The sequence below is a fragment of the Buteo buteo genome, chromosome 11 (genome assembly GCF_964188355.1).
Source record: "Buteo buteo chromosome 11, bButBut1.hap1.1, whole genome shotgun sequence".
NCBI lineage: Eukaryota > Metazoa > Chordata > Aves > Accipitriformes > Accipitridae > Buteo > Buteo buteo.
The window spans coordinates 7607477-7629267 of record NC_134181.1 but is presented as its reverse complement, the minus strand read 5'-3'; the positions used below and the strand labels follow the sequence as shown (position 1 = coordinate 7629267).

The following is a 21791-nucleotide window of genomic DNA, read 5'->3' as shown; positions in this document are numbered from 1 at the left end:
AGGAACATGTAGGCACTTCTGTGTTCAGGTGCCCCCTCTGCTTGAGCCCTGCAGGAATCCTGGGTATCATTGCAGTGTCCTGCAGTGCCTGAGGTGAGGAATCAGGATGGCTGCGATACATTACCATGCTAAAAGCACTATGACAGTTGGTCAGAAAGGGCATTATAGATAGGATTAAGTATTTTGTACAAGAACAACTCTTGAATTCTGCAGATATCCTGAATCTCTTCAACTAGAATCTAAGTAGAGCTAGTAAAGGGCCATTATTTCCATGGAAGCATGGGAGGGCTGGCAGGGGATTCCTGCTTTGGGGAGAATGCCTTCAGTTTCCCCTGTTACACAGACCTAATTCAGGTATTATGGTGATACGAGAAGGTGAAGATCCCAAAAAAAGGAGTTCTTGTGTATGCTTTTCTCTGAAATCTGTTTGCTTCCCATAGGTAAGAACATCATGAGTAAACATTTCCATTATAAACCCTTTCATATTCTTTTCGAATGAACTTTTGCGTCAGCTCTCCTATGTTATTATGAAAGGATTAGTGAACATTATTACAACAGAACATAATAAATTAATGCTTGTCAGCCCAAGTCACCTAAGGGGTACTAAAGGTCTGTCTTAATTGCAGTGGGTACACAACAGTGTTAAGACTGAAATGTATGGTGGCAACAGCTGGATTTAATGCTTAGAAAGCCTGGAAGTTAGGGCTTAGGTGCAGGTTTCTGCCTCCATTGGCAGAATCCAGAAATTTGAACAGATTCTGCTCATGGTTGAATACTTATTATTATTGAACAGCAAGTACGTAAAATATTTCATAGTTTGAAGTATAGGTCCCATAATAGATGCTTTTCTTCAGAGAGCATGAGGAAAACTGGTTTTGGTGTTACTACATTGCATCGTGAATTGAGAAATTCAGGTTTTTGTCTCTGGTTCAGCCCAGCTGGGACGTTCAGGCTGTTTCTGCCCCGGTATCTCTCATGGAAAACAAGCACACTACTTCCCTTAGTTCTGCCTGGTGTATGCTGGCTGCTAGAAGGCAAGCTCTTCGGGCCAGAGTGTGCTTCTGATTACCTCCACCCAGGGCAGAGGCAATGACTTCCCACGGGCAATGCAATACAAATGCTGTTAATAGCAGCCCGCATCTGTACCACTTGCAGTGCGAGTCTGAGAATCAATACGGCCCCGCTACTGGTCTGTTGCTGCCTGTTCCTGTGGGAAGCAAGTGTTATTTGTAAGCTGCAAGGTGAAGAAGTTCGGAATGTGATATACATCAACAGACATGTTCTAGCCCAGCCCAGCCCTGGATTTGTTCTGAAGAGCAGGGGATGAAGAATATCTATGATAGCGAAGCACAGTGTGTAGGAAGTAGACAGGAAGGTCAGCTTGATTTGGCTGATGTTCATACAATATTGGCTGGGGAGGAATTTAAGTTCTTTTTCTAGCAGCTGCATCTCCTTATTTCAGAACGTTTTTTTTATGGAAAGAAGACTTACTGCTTTGCCAAAAACTCACATCTCCGTAGTCCCCGATAACTGCCAGGCTAACAGTTGGAATGATTCATATGTATTGCTTTCCTCTCACGATAGTCACTGTCTTGGTTAGGACTCAGCATTGAACACACCTCATTTTTGATTCATTCCACTGTATCCCAGCTTCCCTACTGCCTTTCCCCTCTACTATCCTCTCGGACCTCAGCAATGCTCAGCATTTGCTTTCAAAACAGAGTCAAGACAAAGTTCCTCAATATTGCTCTTTCAGATCTTATCTGCATGGAGCTGCCTTTGAAATGTTCTGCAGTGTCCAGACAGACAGTGAGCCACGAGCAACACTTTTTCTCCTAATCACAATGAGTTCACTGTTAACATGTTCTTTTCCTATTGTTTTTTGTTCTACACTCAGGACTGTATACATGTGTATACAGTGTTGTACACAATGGGATCCCAGTGACTCAGTAGGGTTGGACTTCTGTTACAATAGAAATAATAACGTTAATTTATTTTATTGATGCTTTTGAATAGGATTTGCTGAAAAATAAAGGAAATATGTGTTATGGATCATGTTACCGTAAAACCACATGCAGTGAAACGTTCATCTGTCTCCAACATTTCATGTCTTCTGGGCATCCGAGATAGCTGAGTTTGATTTACACAATCAAGCCATTCATTAAATATCTGTTTGAGTTTTAGGCAGATGCATCCTTTACCTGAGTGATGAAATCTGACTACAGGAAACGGAGCTATTCCTTTGTGAAAAGACCCCATTCTGCTTTATAAAGTGAGCCTTGCAGCAATATACTTCTAGAAGACTGCCAAGCTTTGTATACCAAATATCGTTGTAAGGGCTCAGCAATGAAACAGTTGTGGACTTGGGGTTGATCCAACCACACAATAGCACATCTTTATGCAATAGTTCCTCTTTCAACATCCATCTCCAACACTGTAATTCACTTACAACCGTTGGTTCATTTTAATTCCAAAATTCTAGCCCAGAACACAAAGCAGTTTAGAGTCTGAATTCTTGTGTGGACATATTAATTATCTAACTCAGTAGTCCAAATCATGTTCAAAAGAGCGCTTGCTGGGAATCCTTCAGGAGCCGACTGATCTATTGCATATTATTGCCTACTAGATTATAGTGTAGGTCAGAAGCATGCTCGGTGTTTCCTAGCACCAATACTCAGTATAGCTTGCTGTTGTCAGAGAACTGAGTGATGGTGAATGAAGGGAAAAGTGGCAAATATATGTTAGAGAATATATGTGCATATGAAATGATCCAGTGAATCCAGGTAGTCCGTACTAGGGATTGGCTTGGAAACTTCTTAGCTGAGTCATTTTTAGAAAAATAAAGTATCCCCAGGCAGATGGGAGAGGCTGTAAAACCTCATGCTATGTTGAATGATGCTTCTAATCTTGCAAACCACCTTGCAGATAAATACATGTGGGGAAGAATCATGTGGTTCTGTGACAGACAAGTTTCCACTGTCTTTGGTGAGAGAAGGGATAGGTCAGTTTTGTCTTGCACATGGGGGGGCAACTGTATTTTTGTGCATTTTAGCTTTTGTGTTGTTATGAAAATAAAACCATGAAGTTGTGTCCATTTTGCCTTTTTGTGCCTGAAATGGGCGCAATCCAAGCCAGCTTCTTCAATGGTAGTGTAGTCATTCAAATGAGAAACATCTTCTGCTCTTAAAAGGCAACTACAATATATTCACTCTGTTGAATAACCAGTCGCACATTCCTCACTTGCCAGCATAATGGGACCTTCAAAAGTAGAGAAGTTTCACATGACCTTAGCACATATGCCTGACTTTGAGTGCCTGAAAGGAGTGACCTTCATCTCATTCATCATAATGGCTTGTTAACACTCAAATCCACTGTTTCGGGTTCCCCGCCAATATTAACCCATACGAGACCTGAATGGTAGGGGCATGGTCAGGCAGAGAGGTCACACTTAGCTATGGTGGCTAAACTTCCACTGCCCCAAAGAACAGGCTTTTCTTGTGGGCAGCTTTTGTCGCTACCCCGCCACAGAACTGGCGCAGGCTCAGAGTCGCAGGCATTAACCAATTACGTAGCAGAAGAAAACAGAATAATGTTGTACTTGAAGATACTATGGGACAATCAACGTAAATGCAAATGAATGCATACACCACTTATATTACTTGACGTTTACTTATAACCTCCGTATTTTATTCATGAATTTTACAATTCCAAATATAATGAAACAGTTAGAGTACTTTATTACAAAGCTTATAAAATAATTAAATATTACACTTATATTTTTTGCTTTTTTTTACACCATAATTCATACTGTGTGACACTACCATTTTCTTCCCTCAGTTGTCACTTAAGGAAGCGAGCAAAGAAATATAAAGGAAAAGCTATGCATTAATAAATTAATTATTTTACATCAAATAATAAAAAGGACACAATTATAAAAATGAAACAAAAAAAACCCTTGTAGTTTTCCTAGAAAAAAGGTCATAATTATACAATGTCCAATATCAAGACAGAGCGGTGTAGGTTGAGATATGTTTCCAATCATCATTTCTTAAAGTATCACAGAATACATGTTTTTAATTTAAATTGTTGCAGAAGGAACTGCTAATTTTAAATGACCACTGTCTGGCATTAGTGCTGAGCTGGCTAATCTTACGCTGAAACGATACTTTAAAAAAACAGTAAAACTGAACTACATTCATCAAACGAAGTTGTGGGATTGGGTGGAATTAGATAAATATGTCCCTCATAGGCACTCCCCAGAAAATTACAGTAGAACACAGCTCTGTCTCAGAATGGGTTTGGCAAATAGGTTGGGTATTTTTTCAATGCAGAAACTTTAAAAATTGTACCATCTGATATATAGTGTCACTGAACATCTCGATACTGAATCATTACAAATAGCATTATGTTTACATTTCTTTTGTTTGCTGGTGGATTCTGAACTAAATAAAAGTTTTAGGAGAATATATAAAAATAGAATTGACTTTTATTTGGTTAGAGTAAATCATCCACTTTTTCTTTTGTTTTTTCATATAACCTGTGTGAATAAATAACTATTTAGAGAAGTTTAGCATGAATTAATGGACTGTAATATTCTTGTTACTTCCTTTAGATAATGGATGAATCAAAATTCACAGAGAGATTTAAGATTAAAAGGAAGACATTCTTCAGTATCTTGGCATTCAAACAACCTAGCTTCTGAAAAAAACTACTTTAAAATATCAAGTTTAAATTTTAAAATTACATATCTAATGAGCTTAGAAAGTTGAAAACATAACCATTGAGCTCAATAAATCTGAGTTCCTTGAGTTAGTTAGTTGAAATATGAAATTCTATTTTACTTGTAACACAGCAATATTAAAAGTCCAAATATTCTAAAGCTGAATATTTCTAGGAATACATTTCAAGTTACTAGTTAACCACCTCTGAGTTTCTACACAAAGCAGAAAATGAATTCTTCAAAACAATAAAAACATTAGCACAACGCAAAACTTGCTTTTCCAGCAGCAAGTCTAATAGAGAAGCACCATATATCTTTGTAGTGCACTATTTACTTCTTGTGGTCACACGTGTGACGCTGCATTCTCCAGACAACAGCCATTTGAATGTCTTTCTGTGAAAGTGGCAGTAAACAGCTTCCTTACCCTGGGACGATAGGATCATAAAAAAAATAGGAAAGGAAATGCTTTTGATAGTGCGATCTGTCATGCTGCCATGCTGTAACCTTCCCTCTTGAGCTCCCGATCTCCTTTGCTTTGCATTCTGGTAAATTAGCCAGAAAAGGCTTCCTTGCCTTAATTTCTTCCTCATAACATATGACAGTGCAAAAAAACACTTTTAGAGAAAGAATTGCCCCTCGAGTCTCAGTGTTCAAGTGATCCATAGTACCCTGTACTTTAGTGAGGTCAGTAAATAAAGAAAAAAAAGAAAGAAACATTCCTTTTTCAACATATATCGAACAATTACTGTACCTCAGACATTCCCTTAGAAAAAATGTCTCTTCCATCAGTGGTTTATGTGGCACCATGTCTTGCCTCAAAGCAAAGTTAATTCCAACATAAATTGAAGAGGAGAATCCTGTCACTGAAGGGTTCATGTAACACGCTGCTATCAGTTCTTCTTCGTGCATGATTTACAACATTGCTTGCCATAAAATTTGTGGTTACAGACACCATGCTGGGGTACCAGATGACACCAAGTGAAGAAATCCACACAAGAAGGATCATCTGAAGGAGAGAAATCCAAGCAATATGGTGAGACCGTGTTTTAGCAAGTCTATGAGTCAGGCAATATTTCCGCACACTTGTATGCATTTGGTAATATTAAAAACATGACGGGTGACTAAATTCAAAGAAGAACCATGAACTAGTTTTCATCTCAAAAATACTAGTTTCTTTTTTAATTTGTTAAGAGATGTTTGATTTGTTAAAAGAGATTAAACTGATGGAGATAGAGCTAATACAATAGGAGGTCAGAGGCTAAAGGAATTAAAAAATGAGGAGCACGCTTTGAAGTTCAGAAAAACAGGAGGAAGTTCCACTGTGCAGGATAATAAGAGTCATCTGTGTTTTCATCTCTGATTACAAGTGTTGTTCTAAAGCCAGGTACTTGTACAAATGAGCCTGCTCCATGCTTGATGCTGATTGCTTGTTGCCATCATCATCGCATGGAGTTTACCTGCACCTCAAAGTAGTGTCAGCTTTGAGTGTATGTGCATGTACATGTACACACAAAATGCATGGAAATCTGAACTCATGGACCCTACTTTGTGTAGATGTGTGCCCAAAGTGCTCTGCTATGTGTTTGCGTTCCAACACTTTCTAGAGGGACTTATTTCTCTCCATTTGACGAGGCAGGGAGCCTAAGAAATCTCTCTTCTTGGACACTTTAGTTAGGGGGCATGAATCAGGCTTTTAGGACTTGCCATGTTGGTGAAATCTTAACTGCAATGGGAAAAGAGACAGGCTGACGATGTTTAGTTCTGAAAAGCCCAGCTTTTAATTACAAATACAAATAAACCATATTTCTCAATTATGATTTTATTTCATGTAAAGTTATGTACAGATCATTTATACACACTGCCTGGTCGCTTTAAAAACATTTCATAGCTGCTCCTTTCTACAGTTTTGTAGTAGATGCTTTATGTTTCTTTAAAAGAGCAGAGTGATGATTCATATGGATGATTTATAAACAAATTCACCATGTCTGAGAGAGCAGTAAGACATTTAGATGAGGTTTAGCAAAATTTATAGCTAAACTGAAATCTCCTGTGAGCATGGGAAAAGATTCCATTTGACTCTCAGAACTACTGTTTACATGGTCAATAAAAGGAATTTACAAGGAGACAGTGAAGAAAAATCTAGCCACTGTTGTCTGCATTCTTAGATCAGCTAAGTTGAGTCACAGAAGATAAATGCTCCCTCACATAGCACAGACAACTTCTTCATATTCTGTGGGCCAGGAGTCATCTCTGTCTCTCTATAGGAACTTATTTTGATTAGTCACCACTTTTTGCTTTTTTTGATTCCCTTTTATATGATGGCAAAGGTGGTTTTGTGTACCTTTATCACCCTCAAATTTATTTGAATGAATAAGAAAATAATTTAATAATGATAATTTTTTTTAAAGATGCTCTTTTATTCCTCAGTTTTTAGAAACATTTGCCTGTCTGTAAATGCTAATGGTATGTAAAGAAAATACTGTCTTTGAACAAACAGTTGTCCAGGAACTAGGAAGCTCAGTACTGAATAGCAGCCTTCCCACTCCACAGCATTGCCTTTCTAGTCTTGACTGAGGGTCAGTAGGGGTGCAACTGGGAGTTCAGCACCAGCTTTCACGTTACTTCATCTGCTGTCCACCAGACAGAATTTGCCGCTGGGAGGATGCAAAGCAGACAACATATGAAAAACATGCACAGCACAAAGAGAGGAAAGCTTTCTGATTAAGTCAGGAAGAAGCTCTCCTGCCATGGAAAGGTAAATTTTCAAAAATTACAAATTACTGTTCAAAAAAAAATTATAAGCACTAAGGAGGCAATGTTAATAAATCATTATGTCCCTTTTGAAGATTGGAGTGCAATGCTAACATTACAGAGGTATGGCCATAAACTTTACTCTTGGGACCTAATCCAAAGACCATTGGAATGAACACAAAGAGTCCCACAAACTTCAATGGATGTGGATCAGGCTGTCCGTCCCTTATTTCTATTTACTCAAGTATTTAAATGTTGTTTAAATTTTCATTCATTTTAAGCAGTTGGATTTACTAGGAGTTATGGTGACCGTAACTGCATCTAACAGAGGGATGGAAATGACCCAGTTTGTCTAGGAAAGTGTGTAAACTCTCCCCGAAACATAAATTTCTTGACTGTGATCACTGAGCTGGAGCTGCATGGCTGATAATAGAGACTGATTTGCTTCAATGTGATTCCAGCACAGCTGGTTCCCTCTCTTTTTGCTGGTTTAGACAGAAAGTTAGAAAGCAGTGAAGAGATAATTGATCTCTAGAGCCTGAAGACCCAGTTATAATAAAGGGGAAAGGGCTCCTGCAGATGTGAGGAGAGAGAGAAACAGGCCAAGGCCAAAATTAATAACAGACATTACTCCAGACATGAAATATAGCAGAGGAAGGCAGGGGTGAAAGAAAAGTGCTTGCTGTATCGTGACAGAAAAGGATGTAATACAGAAACTCCAAAGTACAGCAGAACTTTTTGGGAAGGTTAATTTGAAGTAGGAAGAACATTTACTTATAAAAACAGCAGAGCTATTTACTTATCCCTTTTAGGACCATTTCATCTATAGATCCTTGTTTGGATTCAGGTCCCCTGATGCATCAGTTTGATACTCTGCCTGTCTTGAGTTGCTGCAGTAGAATGGTCTGTTAAGATATCACTGGGTTTTACGGGGTTTCTGTGCACAGTGAATGCCAGGAATCAGTACAGGTGAGGGGGGTGGTTGGCTAATGTCAATTTACAAGATGCAGGGCCAGAGCGTGACCTTTGCTCCCAACTCTATTACCACCTTGCTCTTGCAATCCGGCCTAGGTTTTATAGAGATATAAAGTATTTTGGAAGTTAACATTTAAAGTGCTTTAGCATACCTAGATAACTGTGTTATATGGGACAAACCCAGACCTCCATGAGCTTTTTTCCCACAGTGAAAACTGTAATCAGCTTGTAAGCAAATATATGGGCTGGGGCTAACGCACCATGCTCTTTCTGTGGTGGTTCTGCGAGAACTCCCCTTCCATCATTCAGAGTGACACAAAGCCTCTTGCTCCCCCTGCTTCTCTAGAATTGCAAAACACACTGAAGAGGTGGAGAGGGATACAGCAGACACACAACTGGGGACAGAGCTTAATTTCATGTTGCCTGACTGCATGTCATACGCTAATCAGAAGCAGTAAGAAAAGAAGTACATTCTAGACAAAGCATTTTTCGACTCCCAGGACATGAGTGCAATCTGAAGCTTGGGAGGGCTTCGGAAGACTAAAAATAAATGGCAAATTCTCATTGCTTAGTTCAAAAGTTGCTATTTTTAATCATAAAACAGTACCAGCATAGGATGCTTCTGTTATTAAAGATAGAATAAAGATGCAGCTCAGAACCAAATGGCATAACTTTTTTACGTACTTTTTTTTTAACATATCCTTGTTTTTAAAATCTCCTGTGTCAGTTATACTCTCAAGTCTGCTTTAAGAGGGTTCACTTTGAGAAGAGAGATGTTGTAGTATTAGAGAGTAACTGTAAAGCTGGAAAGTTTATGAAGGAACATGACAGATACTACTCTTCAGCAGGTGTAACTGGAAAAGGTGATTTTTGCTGGATACAGATTTCTAAGCAGCCAACCCTGCTGCAGCACGCAGAGCTGAGTTTTACCTCTTTTCACAGGGACTGGGCAGAAGTTAGTATTGCAAGCTCTCAGGACTGCTGGTTTCTGATGGGGCAAGCACCCAGAAGCTGGTCTTCCTTGGCGCAGGCACTGTACGCTCCGGGTTTGCACTCCCCCTCCACATGTTACCGTACACTGTAGAGAGGAAAAGAAGTCAAAGCCGTCTTTCATTACAGAGACTCTCTGGGAGCCCATGAAAGCCAAAGGAGTAACTTTCAAGGACTTTGGAAGAGACTTCCAAAGAGAGAGAGGTCAGGATTGGATGGGTTGCTGTTCAGCAACCCCCATCAGGAACAACTTTTCAAAGATGCGTGCATCTGGTCTCCCTTCCGAAAGTTTGGTTATTTAAGGACTCAGCTGAAAATTTGGTTCCTTACTTAGGCGTCGAGACAGAAACTGAACATTTCAGAAAACCTGTTCCTGATTGTCTGCAGTGATTTCTTTTGAACTCTGAGCCTCTGGGCCCAATCCTGCTGTCTGAACAGAGATAAAACTCCCATTGGAACCACAATTATGGCAGTATCTGGGGAAAAACACTATGCATTTGCAGGAAGATCTATGAAGTATTTTAAACTGAATAAGCCTTTTACTTGTATGTGTTTCATGAAAAGTTGTCTTTAAGATAAATGTGATCATTTTCATCTGATTACAATTGTCAGGCATACATTGTTTCAAGTAAATGTTATTAAATGAGTGTGTGTCCCATTGATATGTGACTCATAAAGTAGATAAGTTCCAGAAATACAGAAGCTTGTTTGCAAGAATGTAGAAACAAATACAGACTGATCCCATAATTAATCATAGTATTTAGGGAATTCCAGGCAATCTGTGCAGATCCTCAAATACATTGTGCACATAGATATGTAATAGTTCAACCACAGTGCAGTTTGAGGAAGACTGAGAAGAAACTGTTGGAAAATAAGCGTGGAATGTAGTGCCTCTTGAGCATGAATAACATTTTTAGGTGACATTCTTCAGTTTCAGGACAAAGAATTGAGCTGCACCAAAGCACATGATGGATGTGGACCAGCTGCATCATGTTTCAGTGGCTGAGTGGTGTGACCTTCCTTAGGGAATGGCTACATGCAGGAGTCGCCTGCGGACTGTTAGTACTGGAGATATCGCCTCCATACAATCGGACATTTGACTACAGCACAGTGTAAGACTGGAGCTAGCTTTAATCTAGGTAGCTTGGACTCACATTGCCAGTCACAGTGGCATGGTCTTTGGCATCTTAGGCCAGCCAGGTGTTTGTGCCACTCCAGCTAGCATTCAATCTGTGGCATATGATACTGCGGCTTTTCTAGGTTTGGTGCTCTCTAAGCCCAGCACCGCAACCTCAGCTTCTAATTACGGTGGGTACACTGTCCAAGATTCAGCAGTTGCATTGCAGTTGTTTTGTTCTTTAATGTTGTGTAGTGTTGTGGTTTAACCCCAGCCAGCAGCTAAGCACCACGCGGCCTCTCACTCACTCCCCCCCCATCCAGTGGGATGGGGGAGAAAATCAGGAAAAGAAGTAAAACTCCTGGGTTGAGATAAGAACGGTTTAATAGAACAGAAAAGAAGAAACTAATAATGATAATGATAGCACTAATAAAATGACAACAGTAAGTAATAAAAGGATTGAAATGTACAAATGATGCGCAGGGCAATTGCTCACCACCCGCCGACCGACACCCAGCCAGTCCCTGAGCAGCGAATCCCTGCCCCCCCCTTCCCAGTTCCTAAACTAGATGGGACATGGAATACACTGTTGGCCAGTTTGGGTCAGGTGCCCTGGCTGGGCATGAGAAGCTGAAAAATCCTTGACTATAGTCTAAACACTACTGAGCAACAACTGAGAACATCAGTGTTATCAACATTCTTCGCATACTGAACTCAAAACACAGCACTGTACCAGCTACTAGGAAGACCGTTAACTCTATCCCAGCTGAAACCAGGACATGTAGTGAAAAGCACTAGGGGATGCTACTTGAACTACTATGTAGAGAAACTTGCTCCTTTTGTAAACTGCGTAAAAGCCAAGAAGTGAAATAGTGCGGGAGAAAGAGCACTAGCCAGGACAGGGAGAGAGAGGCAAGAAGGTTTCCCATTCCTACCTGCTGCCAGGGTGAGGAATACCAGCCCGACACCATGTTATACAATGTTAGCGATGGGCAGGCTCCCTTGTTACAAGCTTCTTCCAGGACGGTGTTTGGTTTCTTGATGTTTCTACATCTTCTCTGTGGAAAGGTGATCAATTTCCCATGGATGCTTTTCTCACCACATTTTAGTTCTCTCTTTTGTACACCTGGGCCACAGGAGGCTGAGCACTGCAAAGGCAAAGTACATGTGTTTCTATAAACACATTCAGATAAAGGAGAATGTGCTATGTGCAAGAGAGCCCGAATTATGTAAAACTACAAAAGCATTATATAACTAAAACCACAAAGACTATGTTTTATAATGTGTAAACTGAAATATGAATCCAAGTCAGTGAAGGTCCTGAAGAACAAAGACATCAGGGTACATCTGTCTACATCTGGATGTAAAGTACTCTGTTTTTATAGCGGCTTGCCTAGAACACCTGATTTTCAAATGACAGCCATCTTTCTTTCCCCCACTTGGTTTGTGTGTGTCCCTGAGTCAACATTTCCAAGAGCAGCAAAGGAAGGCAGTAACTGCACCACCGTACCTCACTCCAAGAAGAAATCACCCACTGGAGTCGGTCATTTTTGGGGCAGCGTCCTAGCACACAGGTCTGCTGGGATTCAGGTTTATGGTCTCTGCTGCACATACTGTCAGGCAAGATTTTAACCTTGGGAGAACCGGTACTTTTGCAGTAGACATCCCGTTTCTTAACACCTCTCCCACAAGTCTTGGAGCACTGTGATGGAAAGAAATACTCATTTGAACTAGAGGAAATGAAAAATGGCATTATTTGTATTTTACAGCAGAGCATAGAAACCATGGCTAATGTGTTGTGTAGCTGCCATTGTAAGTAAACTTGAAATTCTATTAGTGAATAAGTAACAGTAACATCTGTATGTTGCTTCTAAAACATTGTTCTAAGTGATTTCTTAATGTAAACTATGAACTCTTACAGCCCCCATGTAGAACAGATAAGTAATATCTCTCTTCCATAGATGAGGTAAGTTGGACTGGTGAGCAAAATGCTTTTTTCCCTGGACAGCATAGTTGAAAGCTGGTCCTAACCTCCCATCGCAAAATCTCCCATGGCAAGATGTTCTCGGCTATTTGTTATTTTGTCCTCACCTTGGCCTAGAGGGGTGAGATAGAGGCAGAGAAAACTACCCAGGGAATCTATACATTACTCCTTCACCAAATGAATCTCACTACAGGACAGAATCTCATACAGACAATGGTTAAGAAGTTTGACCAAAAATATTTTAATTGCCAAGATTACAGCTGAAGCTTAGGACAAGTCACCAGTGAATAAATATGCATTGTTGAACCGTGGTTCAGTTGAAAAGACATTCTATAGTTTTCATTGCTGTAGCATACAACAAAATGCATGAATGAGCCATTTGTGATGAAATGAAGAAATAGACAGCCCTGAAATAATGCTGCCAGCTTTCTACCTTGTTGCATCCTCTTCTAATTGTTCTTCTTTTTAGTAATAATTAAGGGGCACATTCCAAAGCAGAATCCTGCACTATTGCTATCTGTATCAAATCACAAATGTTTTTGAAAGATTTCATGAAAGCAGAGTTGTACTGAGGATGCAATATCTGCATGCTGAAAATCTATGGTTTTAATCTTTCCCCAAAACAAACAAAAAATTCCTTTCATTTAAATTTACTCTGATTTGTGTAGAGAGGCTGGGTATTTTGCATTTTTTTCCTCTTAACTCCTTTGAGCCTGTGATACAGCTGAATCTTAAAATCTTCACTAACTTGTTCAACAGGCCTGTTCAGTACATTTCAGCATTGTGAACTTAATTTTCATAGGCTTATTTGAAACTTGAATTGTACACCTCTTAAAGAGGAGGAAAATGGATGTGTTAATTTGGGGTTTTTTTTAAATTTAGTAGAAGGAAGGTTTGAAAATGTGAATGTGTTTGAAGACTTTGTTCTTCCTTTTTAAGTATCTAATCATCATACCTGGTTTTTATAATCTCCTGCGACACTAAGGCTTCCTTTACATATACTGCAAGAAAAAGTTTCTTTTTGAGTGTTAAAACTCTGTTATGATGGACTATCGAGTAGTTACTCATCTGTCATAGTCCATTACAGGGCACTCCCCGGACTATCGAGTAGTTACTCATCTGTCATAGTCCATTACAGGGCACTCCCCTGGAGAGGCAGTCTGTGCTTCTCAGCTGGGAATGCTTAGGTCAAGATGTTCTTGAACACCTAAAGAGTAACAGTTCCAAGAAGTGTACACAGAAGTAATAGATTTTTCAGTAAATTTAAATCCACCTTGAAGATGGAAAAATAAAAACGATATAGCTCCTTTTGGTATGTGTACTGTCAGCTTTCTCTTAAACCCCAAATTTCCCAGTACTCCATTTATCCTTACATTAATAGTTCATATCAGCATCAACAGTAGTTAAAGAAAGAGCAGAGATGAGTTTTGTGTAAGCATGTGTGTGTTTTTTAACTCAGGCTGGTTTAATGTCAGGCAGTTTGCAGGTTTGTAGATCAGGGTGTGTACACACAGGAATCTGCCCAGGGGCCTTATGCCCCTCATGGCAATTAACTGCAGCAGTACTCTACTTGCAGTAGAATAGTTACTCTAACAAAGGCAAAAGTACAGAAGTGATTAGGGAACATGTAAATCACAGATTTATCAACCCAAAGCTCGCATACATGTGTGCATTAATATGCAACTCTAACCCCACATACTACTTCATTCCTTGACTGCCTGTCATCCCAGAGAAAAGTCAATATTGCTGTGGGACGTAATCTCAGAGGGGGCTTAATGGCTTTGAAGAATTCATAGAGCCTTAAGTTATGAAACCAGAAAAAATTCTCCATCTATTCATATGTACCAAACAGGACACCACATGTGCACTTCTGGCAAGCCCTCCTGTCCGAGCACTTAGGAAGGCTAGTTAAAATATGTATGTAGTTTACATATTATCGTCATGAAAGAGCCACTTGCAAAATACCGATCGTCACAAAGTTTGCACTGTTCTTCTTTTTGAGCATTGTTTTTGGCAATATTTTCATTATGCCAGCAGACAAAAATACAAGTTTTTCTCCCAATTACCTGAGACCATAGGCCGGGGCTCCATTCAGGTGGGCAGTCCTGACTGTTGCACATCTGCACCTGTGTAGGGGTGCTGACAGGACACAGGGAATGGGCCACTACCTCCTCTCTTTGGAAGGCCCTTTTCTGAACACATTGAATGAGACGACTTTGTTGCCCTCCTCCACAAGATCTGCTGCATGCACTCCATTCGCCTGTTGACCAGCTTAAAGGAGAAAATGTACGTTAGAAACACAGGAGTCCAATGAGCTTTATAAAATCAATACATATGAGCCTCCTATCAAATGTGAATTATTCAGGGATTCTGCTTAGCCTGCTCTTCTGATGTACCGATACCTGTTCCAGCAATCAGAAAGCCATAGTTACATAATCGGTCTTCAAAGCATGGAACATTTTGCTAGGATGAAGTATAAGTCACACAACTAGAACAACTAGTATTACTTACTTAATGTTCTCATCTACCAGAACCAGCCTGCCTATGAATCTGACCTGGAATCTGGAATTCCATGGGGTCTGAGAGGGATGCTGCCATTGAGGCTGGTGGAGTATCCAGAAGATCTAAGGGTCTGGCTAACAAATCACCATTCCTTTGTAACCATGTCTGTGCTTTTAATTGAAAAAAATCTCTCTAAAACAGGAAAAGAAAAATCTTTTCTAAGGAAATGGTAGGATGATCACTTTCGTCACTTTAGCTGCTGAAGAGACCTCCAGATAGACTAACAGATCCAAGACCAAAGGAAGAATCCGGATAGATGGAGAGAGTTCTGTAAGTCGATACGATTTGATTATTGGAAAGTTCTGCCCTTTGTTGTTACATTTTTTCCTTTTTACATCTCTCAGAAGACAGGGCAGAGGAGGAAGATTCACCTAAGCTGATAGAAAGGAAAAGCTGGCATGGCAGGGAAAGAATGGGGCCAATTTAGCTGAGCATGTACCTCCCAATATATTTGTGTGTAGATACACTCAGACAGGGCGACAAATGTTGGCATGGTGCTGTCCAGTGGTATTTATGTCAAACTTTACTGGCCTCTATTCACAAAAAAGAACTTGCTTGCTAAAATCAGCAGTCCTGTCATTAGTGTCTTGAGGATTTAAATGTCTTCAGACTAATAAATTTGGCAAACAGATGATGTAAAATCTAAATAAAACAGAGGAAATTTAACCAAAAGCTGTGGGCCAAATCTATACTCCAGTCACAGGCATGCTTCAGTTATGCATCATGTCACTGAAGTTACACAAAGTCTGAAGAATTATTGCCAATTGCTTAGGATAAGTTCAGTTTTGAAATGTGAATAGCTGCTCAGTATTTCTATTATTGAAGCATTGAGTGGGTCCCCAGCCTTTGTGGAACACTTTGCAAACATACAACCAGGTGCCTTTGACCTTGAAGGCTTACAACATAAGACCATAAATAACAACTAGATAGGAAAACAGAAGTGAAGAAACAAAGGAAATTATGGATGACTAAATGATTACTCAAGTCGAGAACTCTTATTCAGAGACCCAGCACTGAAATTAAACTGTAAAGAGCAGTTTTACAAATTTTTAATAGTTTATGCCACAGAAAAGGTTCTCCTCTCAAATCCAACTGCTTAGCCTATTCTACTTCCTACAGCATCAGTCCTGTGACCACTGGCATAGCTGCTTACATACAGTTTGAATGACAAGAAAGCTTTGGTTTTTTCTTTTCTTACTGTGTGAAAGATGAACAGCATCCCCTTTGCCTGTCTGTTCACATCTGCCTGAAAACAAAGCTAATTTCAAGTTGTAAAAAATGTATAAAAAGCCTATTTTGGAAAAATCCCTTTGGGAATAGAATAAACCCCAACTCTCAGTCTAGTAACCTCACTAACTGCCAAAAGTAGTGGGGAACATAAAAAGCACTAATTTAAGGACAAAGAAGTTGTAATGTGAAAAGTCAGTAGTTATGTAATTCCAGAACATGTCAGAAGTTCCCTTTTTCTCTGATTTATAAATATTTGGACTGTTGCAATACAAACTAATGGAAAAAAAGTTATACTTTTAATCCATTTTACAACTTTTAATTAGTTTGCCTTGATGTTTCTGACAACAGTGATTGGTAGAGCAACCAAAAGTGTTCATTTTAAGAGTTTGTTCACCATAACTGCCCAGAAAGTTCCCCTCTTCACAGAGGAGAGGGCAATAAACCTACTTTAATGTCCTCTAGTAAACAGCCATTTTCCAAGATTATCTGGGCTGTGATCCAAGAGCATCTTTCATTAGCTCAAATAACTAAATAATTATGACCAGATTTGGCAGCTCTGAAATCCAACAACAACAGCGTGCAGTACTGGTGCTTTTCTGTGTTCTTACTGTTGGGACAGTAGTTTGTTCCTACTCAGACTAATAAGTCTTTGTTCTATGCAGTAATTATTCCTCACTGACCTTTTTAAGTCTGGAGCCTCTTTCATGTCACAAAACTGACACGCTTGTATCTCATCTATTATTCACCTCCTTCCCGTGCCTATTATGCCTACCGTATTTGGGTTTGCTTTATTTGCTGGCTAGTAAGCATTCTTTGTTTCCTCCATGGTATTTATTAATACTACATTTTTTGATGTTGGCAGTCTCGGTTTTATGGGAAATATTACATGCCGTGACTTTCTGGGCAGATTCCTCAGCAGAGATATTCTGGCATAGTTTCACTCAGCTGAATGGCAATCTGTTAACTTTAGACATGGGCCTACATGTAGATCCTCCACACATTAATATATCCTAAGGTTTTTAAAAATAACTAATTAGTGAGTTGAATTCTTTTTCCCTAGAGGTGGCTTGGGGCTTTTATGGTTATTATTTTTGTACTCTTTTCAGGGTTCAAGTCATTAATTGTGTTTTAAAGTAGTAAATCTAAGAATACCAGAGCAATTTCAGCATGAAAACATTGCACTGTGTCTCAAAATGGATATTCAGCATTTTCAGTGACAGGTATATCAGTGGATGTTCAAAATACATCAGGATCTCCAGTTAATAGAAATGGAAACTTTGTGTGTGGTAAATAGAAATGAATATGATTTTGGTGAAGCTTTATAGCATAGCAATGCCACATCAAAACAAAGGTAAGCATAAACAGCTTAAAAAGACTCCTGGGAACATCACAGACAATACATTTCTGTCTACGTGATACTAAGTTCATTGGATAAAAATAGTTCTGGCAAAAGATGAGTCACATGTGAGAAGACTGTGTTTGGCTACAAAGATTTCTTAAAATTGGTATTGAGAAAATCATGTGGCTAAACGCAATCCAAAGAAACTGCTGAAGCAGGAACATGGGGCTCTCATGTCACGTGTTACCATTATTTAAACCTTATCTCTAGCATTTTGTGGTCATAGTGTATAATTTGCCATTTGGATTTTGTGTACTCTGCTGTAATCTTTAAATTTTGCAGGAAATTCCAAACTATTACTGGACTATTTTTTACTATGTTCAACATATTGCAAACTATGGGTTTTTAAGTAAAAACAAAGCCACTGCAGAACATACACATCTTTTTGCTTTGCTCCATCATCCTCTTCTGGTTTGGGGGAGATGAGGAATGCTTCCTATTAAACTTCATTAAATGTGTTATTTTATGAAGTATGAGAGTGGGCTTAGCCAATTGCTGTTACCACTCATTGCTTTTATCACTGCAGAGTAAAACCAGCAGATGACACCAGGTCTAGAGCTTTCCTCCATTTCCTCTGCCTTCTGTTGCCTGTGCGCTTCAATGCATCTTCAACTGTCTTTATTTCCCACTGAAACACTCTTAATTTTTTCAACATATCGCTTTAGAAAATCTCCTGTTCTGGAAGTCAAAATGTCTTGTCCAACTTAATACAGTTTTTCTGTGTCTATGGAAGTATAAAATTAAAATAATGCTAAGGTTGCAAAGTCAGGAATCCAAAAATGAAAAAAAAACAGCAGAAGAAAGGTGGACAATGTGTCCTTAAAGGCACCCATTTATATTCTAAGCCATATAATACTCTGTTTAATTATATGAGCACACAACTTTTTTTTTTTCCAAAGGACCCCTACCACAGCTACTATAAATCAGTGTAACTCCCTTGTTTTTAAAGGACCTGTATTGATTTAGACCAGCTGGATTCTAAATGCTTATCTATACATCAATGTCTTTGCATCTCACCTTTCTTACGTCTTTTAGAAAATAAGATTGTTCACATAGGCAGTGTCTTTATATTTATTTTTGTGGGCATCAGGAGCACTGCTGATGATTTATTTGGTTTATATAGTCCTCTTCTTGGTATCATAATACTCTGTGGGACATTGTGTCCAAAAATCACTAATTACACTTCACATGATTCTTTTAACCTAATCTAATATGTGGAATCTGAGTCATGGGGCCAAGCTTCCACACGGGGAGTAGCACTTTACTCAGGAAATGGTCTTATTGATTCAAGGTGAGTAAAGGTGGCAGAACAAGCCTCTAAGTAACTTAGATTTACTCAGTGTCACATAGCTAACCCCAGCATGGTGACAGAGCTGCAAGCAATCCTCAGGAGGTCTTGCTTTGCAACATTAGAAATACCGCCTCTATTATTATCATTGGGCTGAAGCCTACACAACTAACATTTTTAAACAATTACTGTTTTACGTTACAGAATAAAAGTGGGTTCATCTAGCAGGCTATACAATTCTGTGTGCCTATCAGAGAGGACTTCTTTTGTGGCAAATTCAGTCATAAGGCACAGCGAAAAGGTAGAAAAATAAAGAGAACTTACTATGCTGGGCAGGGATTAGTATTGCATAGTTTTGTTTCAGTCATAGGCTTCGTCCTTGGGCCACAAAAGGAGGAATTAACTCGTGTACGATGATCTTCTAAACAAACTGCTTTTGCTGTAATGTGTCCTATGGAAGTATTAGAAAAAAGTACAGTAAAATAAACGTTTACTCAAAATATAGGAGAAAAAGTAGTAGGGAAGAATTTTAACTAAAGAAGTCCAAGCTCATCCTTGGTATAATTCCCCTGACTTGAAATAAATAAAATAGGATTTAATTTGGCAACATTTTTTTAACATTAATTTCCTTCCCTGTAATACAGGTACTAATGAAGTCAGATGAAACATTTTAGTTATAAACGGTGTATTTGCATAATCTTCCCCCAGCAAATATTAGCAATTCTTCAAATCCTAATTCCTTGCAGAAACTAGTAGTGCTTGCTTAGAGTTCTCCTCATGTGCTTGCAAACTGCAAAAAAAACCATTTTGCAACTTTTTACAGTATATCTTTATAGACTTCAGAATTCTGCAGGTTCCTGTACCTAAACTCTATCTACTGTCAACATCAGGACAGATTACAGAGAAGACTATGAATGCCTTAAGAGATGAAGTGATTTTATAGTTTTAACTTTAAATTGAGATGTATCATTCACCTCACACATGGTTCATTGGGCACAGCAAGTCAAATTTGGAAACATGGTTGTTTCCATCATCTTTATATCTGTGCTGCATCCTTCATTTGTTTTAAAGGGAAGTAAGAAAAATACAGTTGTCATATTTTATGTCTGCAGTGCTCCTGCTGGGTCTTTCTTCCATAAACAGTTTATGGAGATGCTGTGAAGTCTGACAACATACCAGCAAGATATTCCTGAATTTCACCTGGACTTTTTTGCCAGGTTACAGGAACAGAAAATGGCATTTCCTTGGTTACCCAGTCCTATTCTTTGGTATTAAAGACAACTGCATCATAAAGTCTTACTTGTATGACCTACTTCCAATTTAAAGGCCACTAAAATTTTAATTCTCGATTCTTTTTGCAGGACTTCCCACATGCCAGTTTTCTGCTTTCATTACATCCCAGAATTCCTTTCAGTGACAGAACATTCAGGATCTAGAAGAACAAGTAGATGTTCTGTGCAAAGCAAATACCTAGAGGAATATGGTAATAAGAAATCCTTAGCTTATAAGGAATTTCAGACTCTGACCTGACAGAACTCAAATATTTGAAATTAAAACAGTGAGAAGATCAGGGTGCAGCTGTCAGTAAAGAAAGGTCTTGATAATGTTTTAGTCTTCAATTACTCTCTACAGATAAGATAAATTGTACACGTTATTTAGTATCTTTCTATGTTCCCAAATTACAACAACATCAAAGCACATATTTAATTCACACATTACTTCAACAGCAAGATATCATATGCATATGGATTGACCTAAAGAAAAAAGACTGAGTTACTGTAAGTGACATGAATTGAGACTGGCATGAATTTTTTTTTTATACTATAAAGGAAGTATGAAGGTACTTCATCTATGTTATAAGTTGTCAGATAAAAAAATAAGGACCACATGTTCAGAGTAACCCCCTGTATGTATTGATACACATTTGCAAAATTAAAGGCTGCTGAAATGTTTGAGATGCTTTATAAAAATGAAAAAGAAGAGGATTGGCAATTGGAAAGTTACCTACCACCACCACAAGTAGCTGAGCACTCTGACTGCACTGTCACCCAGGAGTAGCTATGTTTTTTGACAGATGTCTTGTTTTCATTGTTGGTTTTGGAAAATGTATATTCCCAAGCAATCCCAGGATTTTTGCCTTGTAACAGGATCTATAGAGGGGTATTTGGGGTTTGTTTAAAAAGAACAAAGGAGCGGGGGTAAAAAAAAAGAAGGATTCTGTCATTCTGAAGGAAGATGAGCTAAACATGACACACACATATTTATACACACTATGTTTGTGAAATAATTTTTAGGAGACCTAATTTTTCTATAAACTAAAAACCATCAAAGTAATTCCTAAACAGCAAAGCATTTGCTTGGACTAACACCTGCAGGTCATGTAACAGAAGAGTGCAGAAATACATGGTTCAGCGTAACACCCCTTTAAATCAGAAGGCATTTGACTGGACTGGTGAAGCAGAAATGCCTTCAGTAGATGTGAAGTATCATCCAAAGACTTTTGGCAATATAGTATTAGTTGCTGCCTCATCCCAGCTCTCAGTGCTCTGCTCCTGCAACTGGCCTTTAACAACTGGGTCCCTGCGTTCACTGGAGGCTCAATAGCAGGTGCTGGAGTTTGCCTGTGGCAGTGCAGTGGCTGGATTGAGGATTTGCAGGTGGGAGAAATTTCCTCTCTTTTAGTAAGCAAAGTCCAAGCTAGCTGATCCTTCCATAGTGCCTCTTATGAATGAAGAAGCCTTTGCCCATTAAGTATGCAGGACTCAGATGCTTTAC

At 39.0% G+C, this 21791-nt stretch overlaps 1 protein-coding gene across 1 annotated transcript in view; it reads right to left on the bottom strand.

Annotated features, from left to right (window-relative positions):
* Positions 1-3683: 3683 nt before the first annotated feature.
* Positions 3684-21791, bottom strand: part of ADAMTS18 (ADAM metallopeptidase with thrombospondin type 1 motif 18) — an 80929-nt gene continuing 62821 nt past the window's right edge. Inside the window, exons 16-22 of the mRNA XM_075039989.1 lie at positions 21025-21166; positions 19341-19467; positions 14604-14808; positions 12064-12255; positions 11489-11701; positions 9377-9524; positions 3684-5726 (exon numbers count right to left, since the gene is read on the bottom strand). Coding sequence (XP_074896090.1) covers positions 5611-5726; positions 9377-9524; positions 11489-11701; positions 12064-12255; positions 14604-14808; positions 19341-19467; positions 21025-21166 — 1143 coding nt within the window. The 3' untranslated portion in view covers positions 3684-5610. The remainder of the gene's footprint in view (positions 5727-9376; positions 9525-11488; positions 11702-12063; positions 12256-14603; positions 14809-19340; positions 19468-21024; positions 21167-21791) is intronic.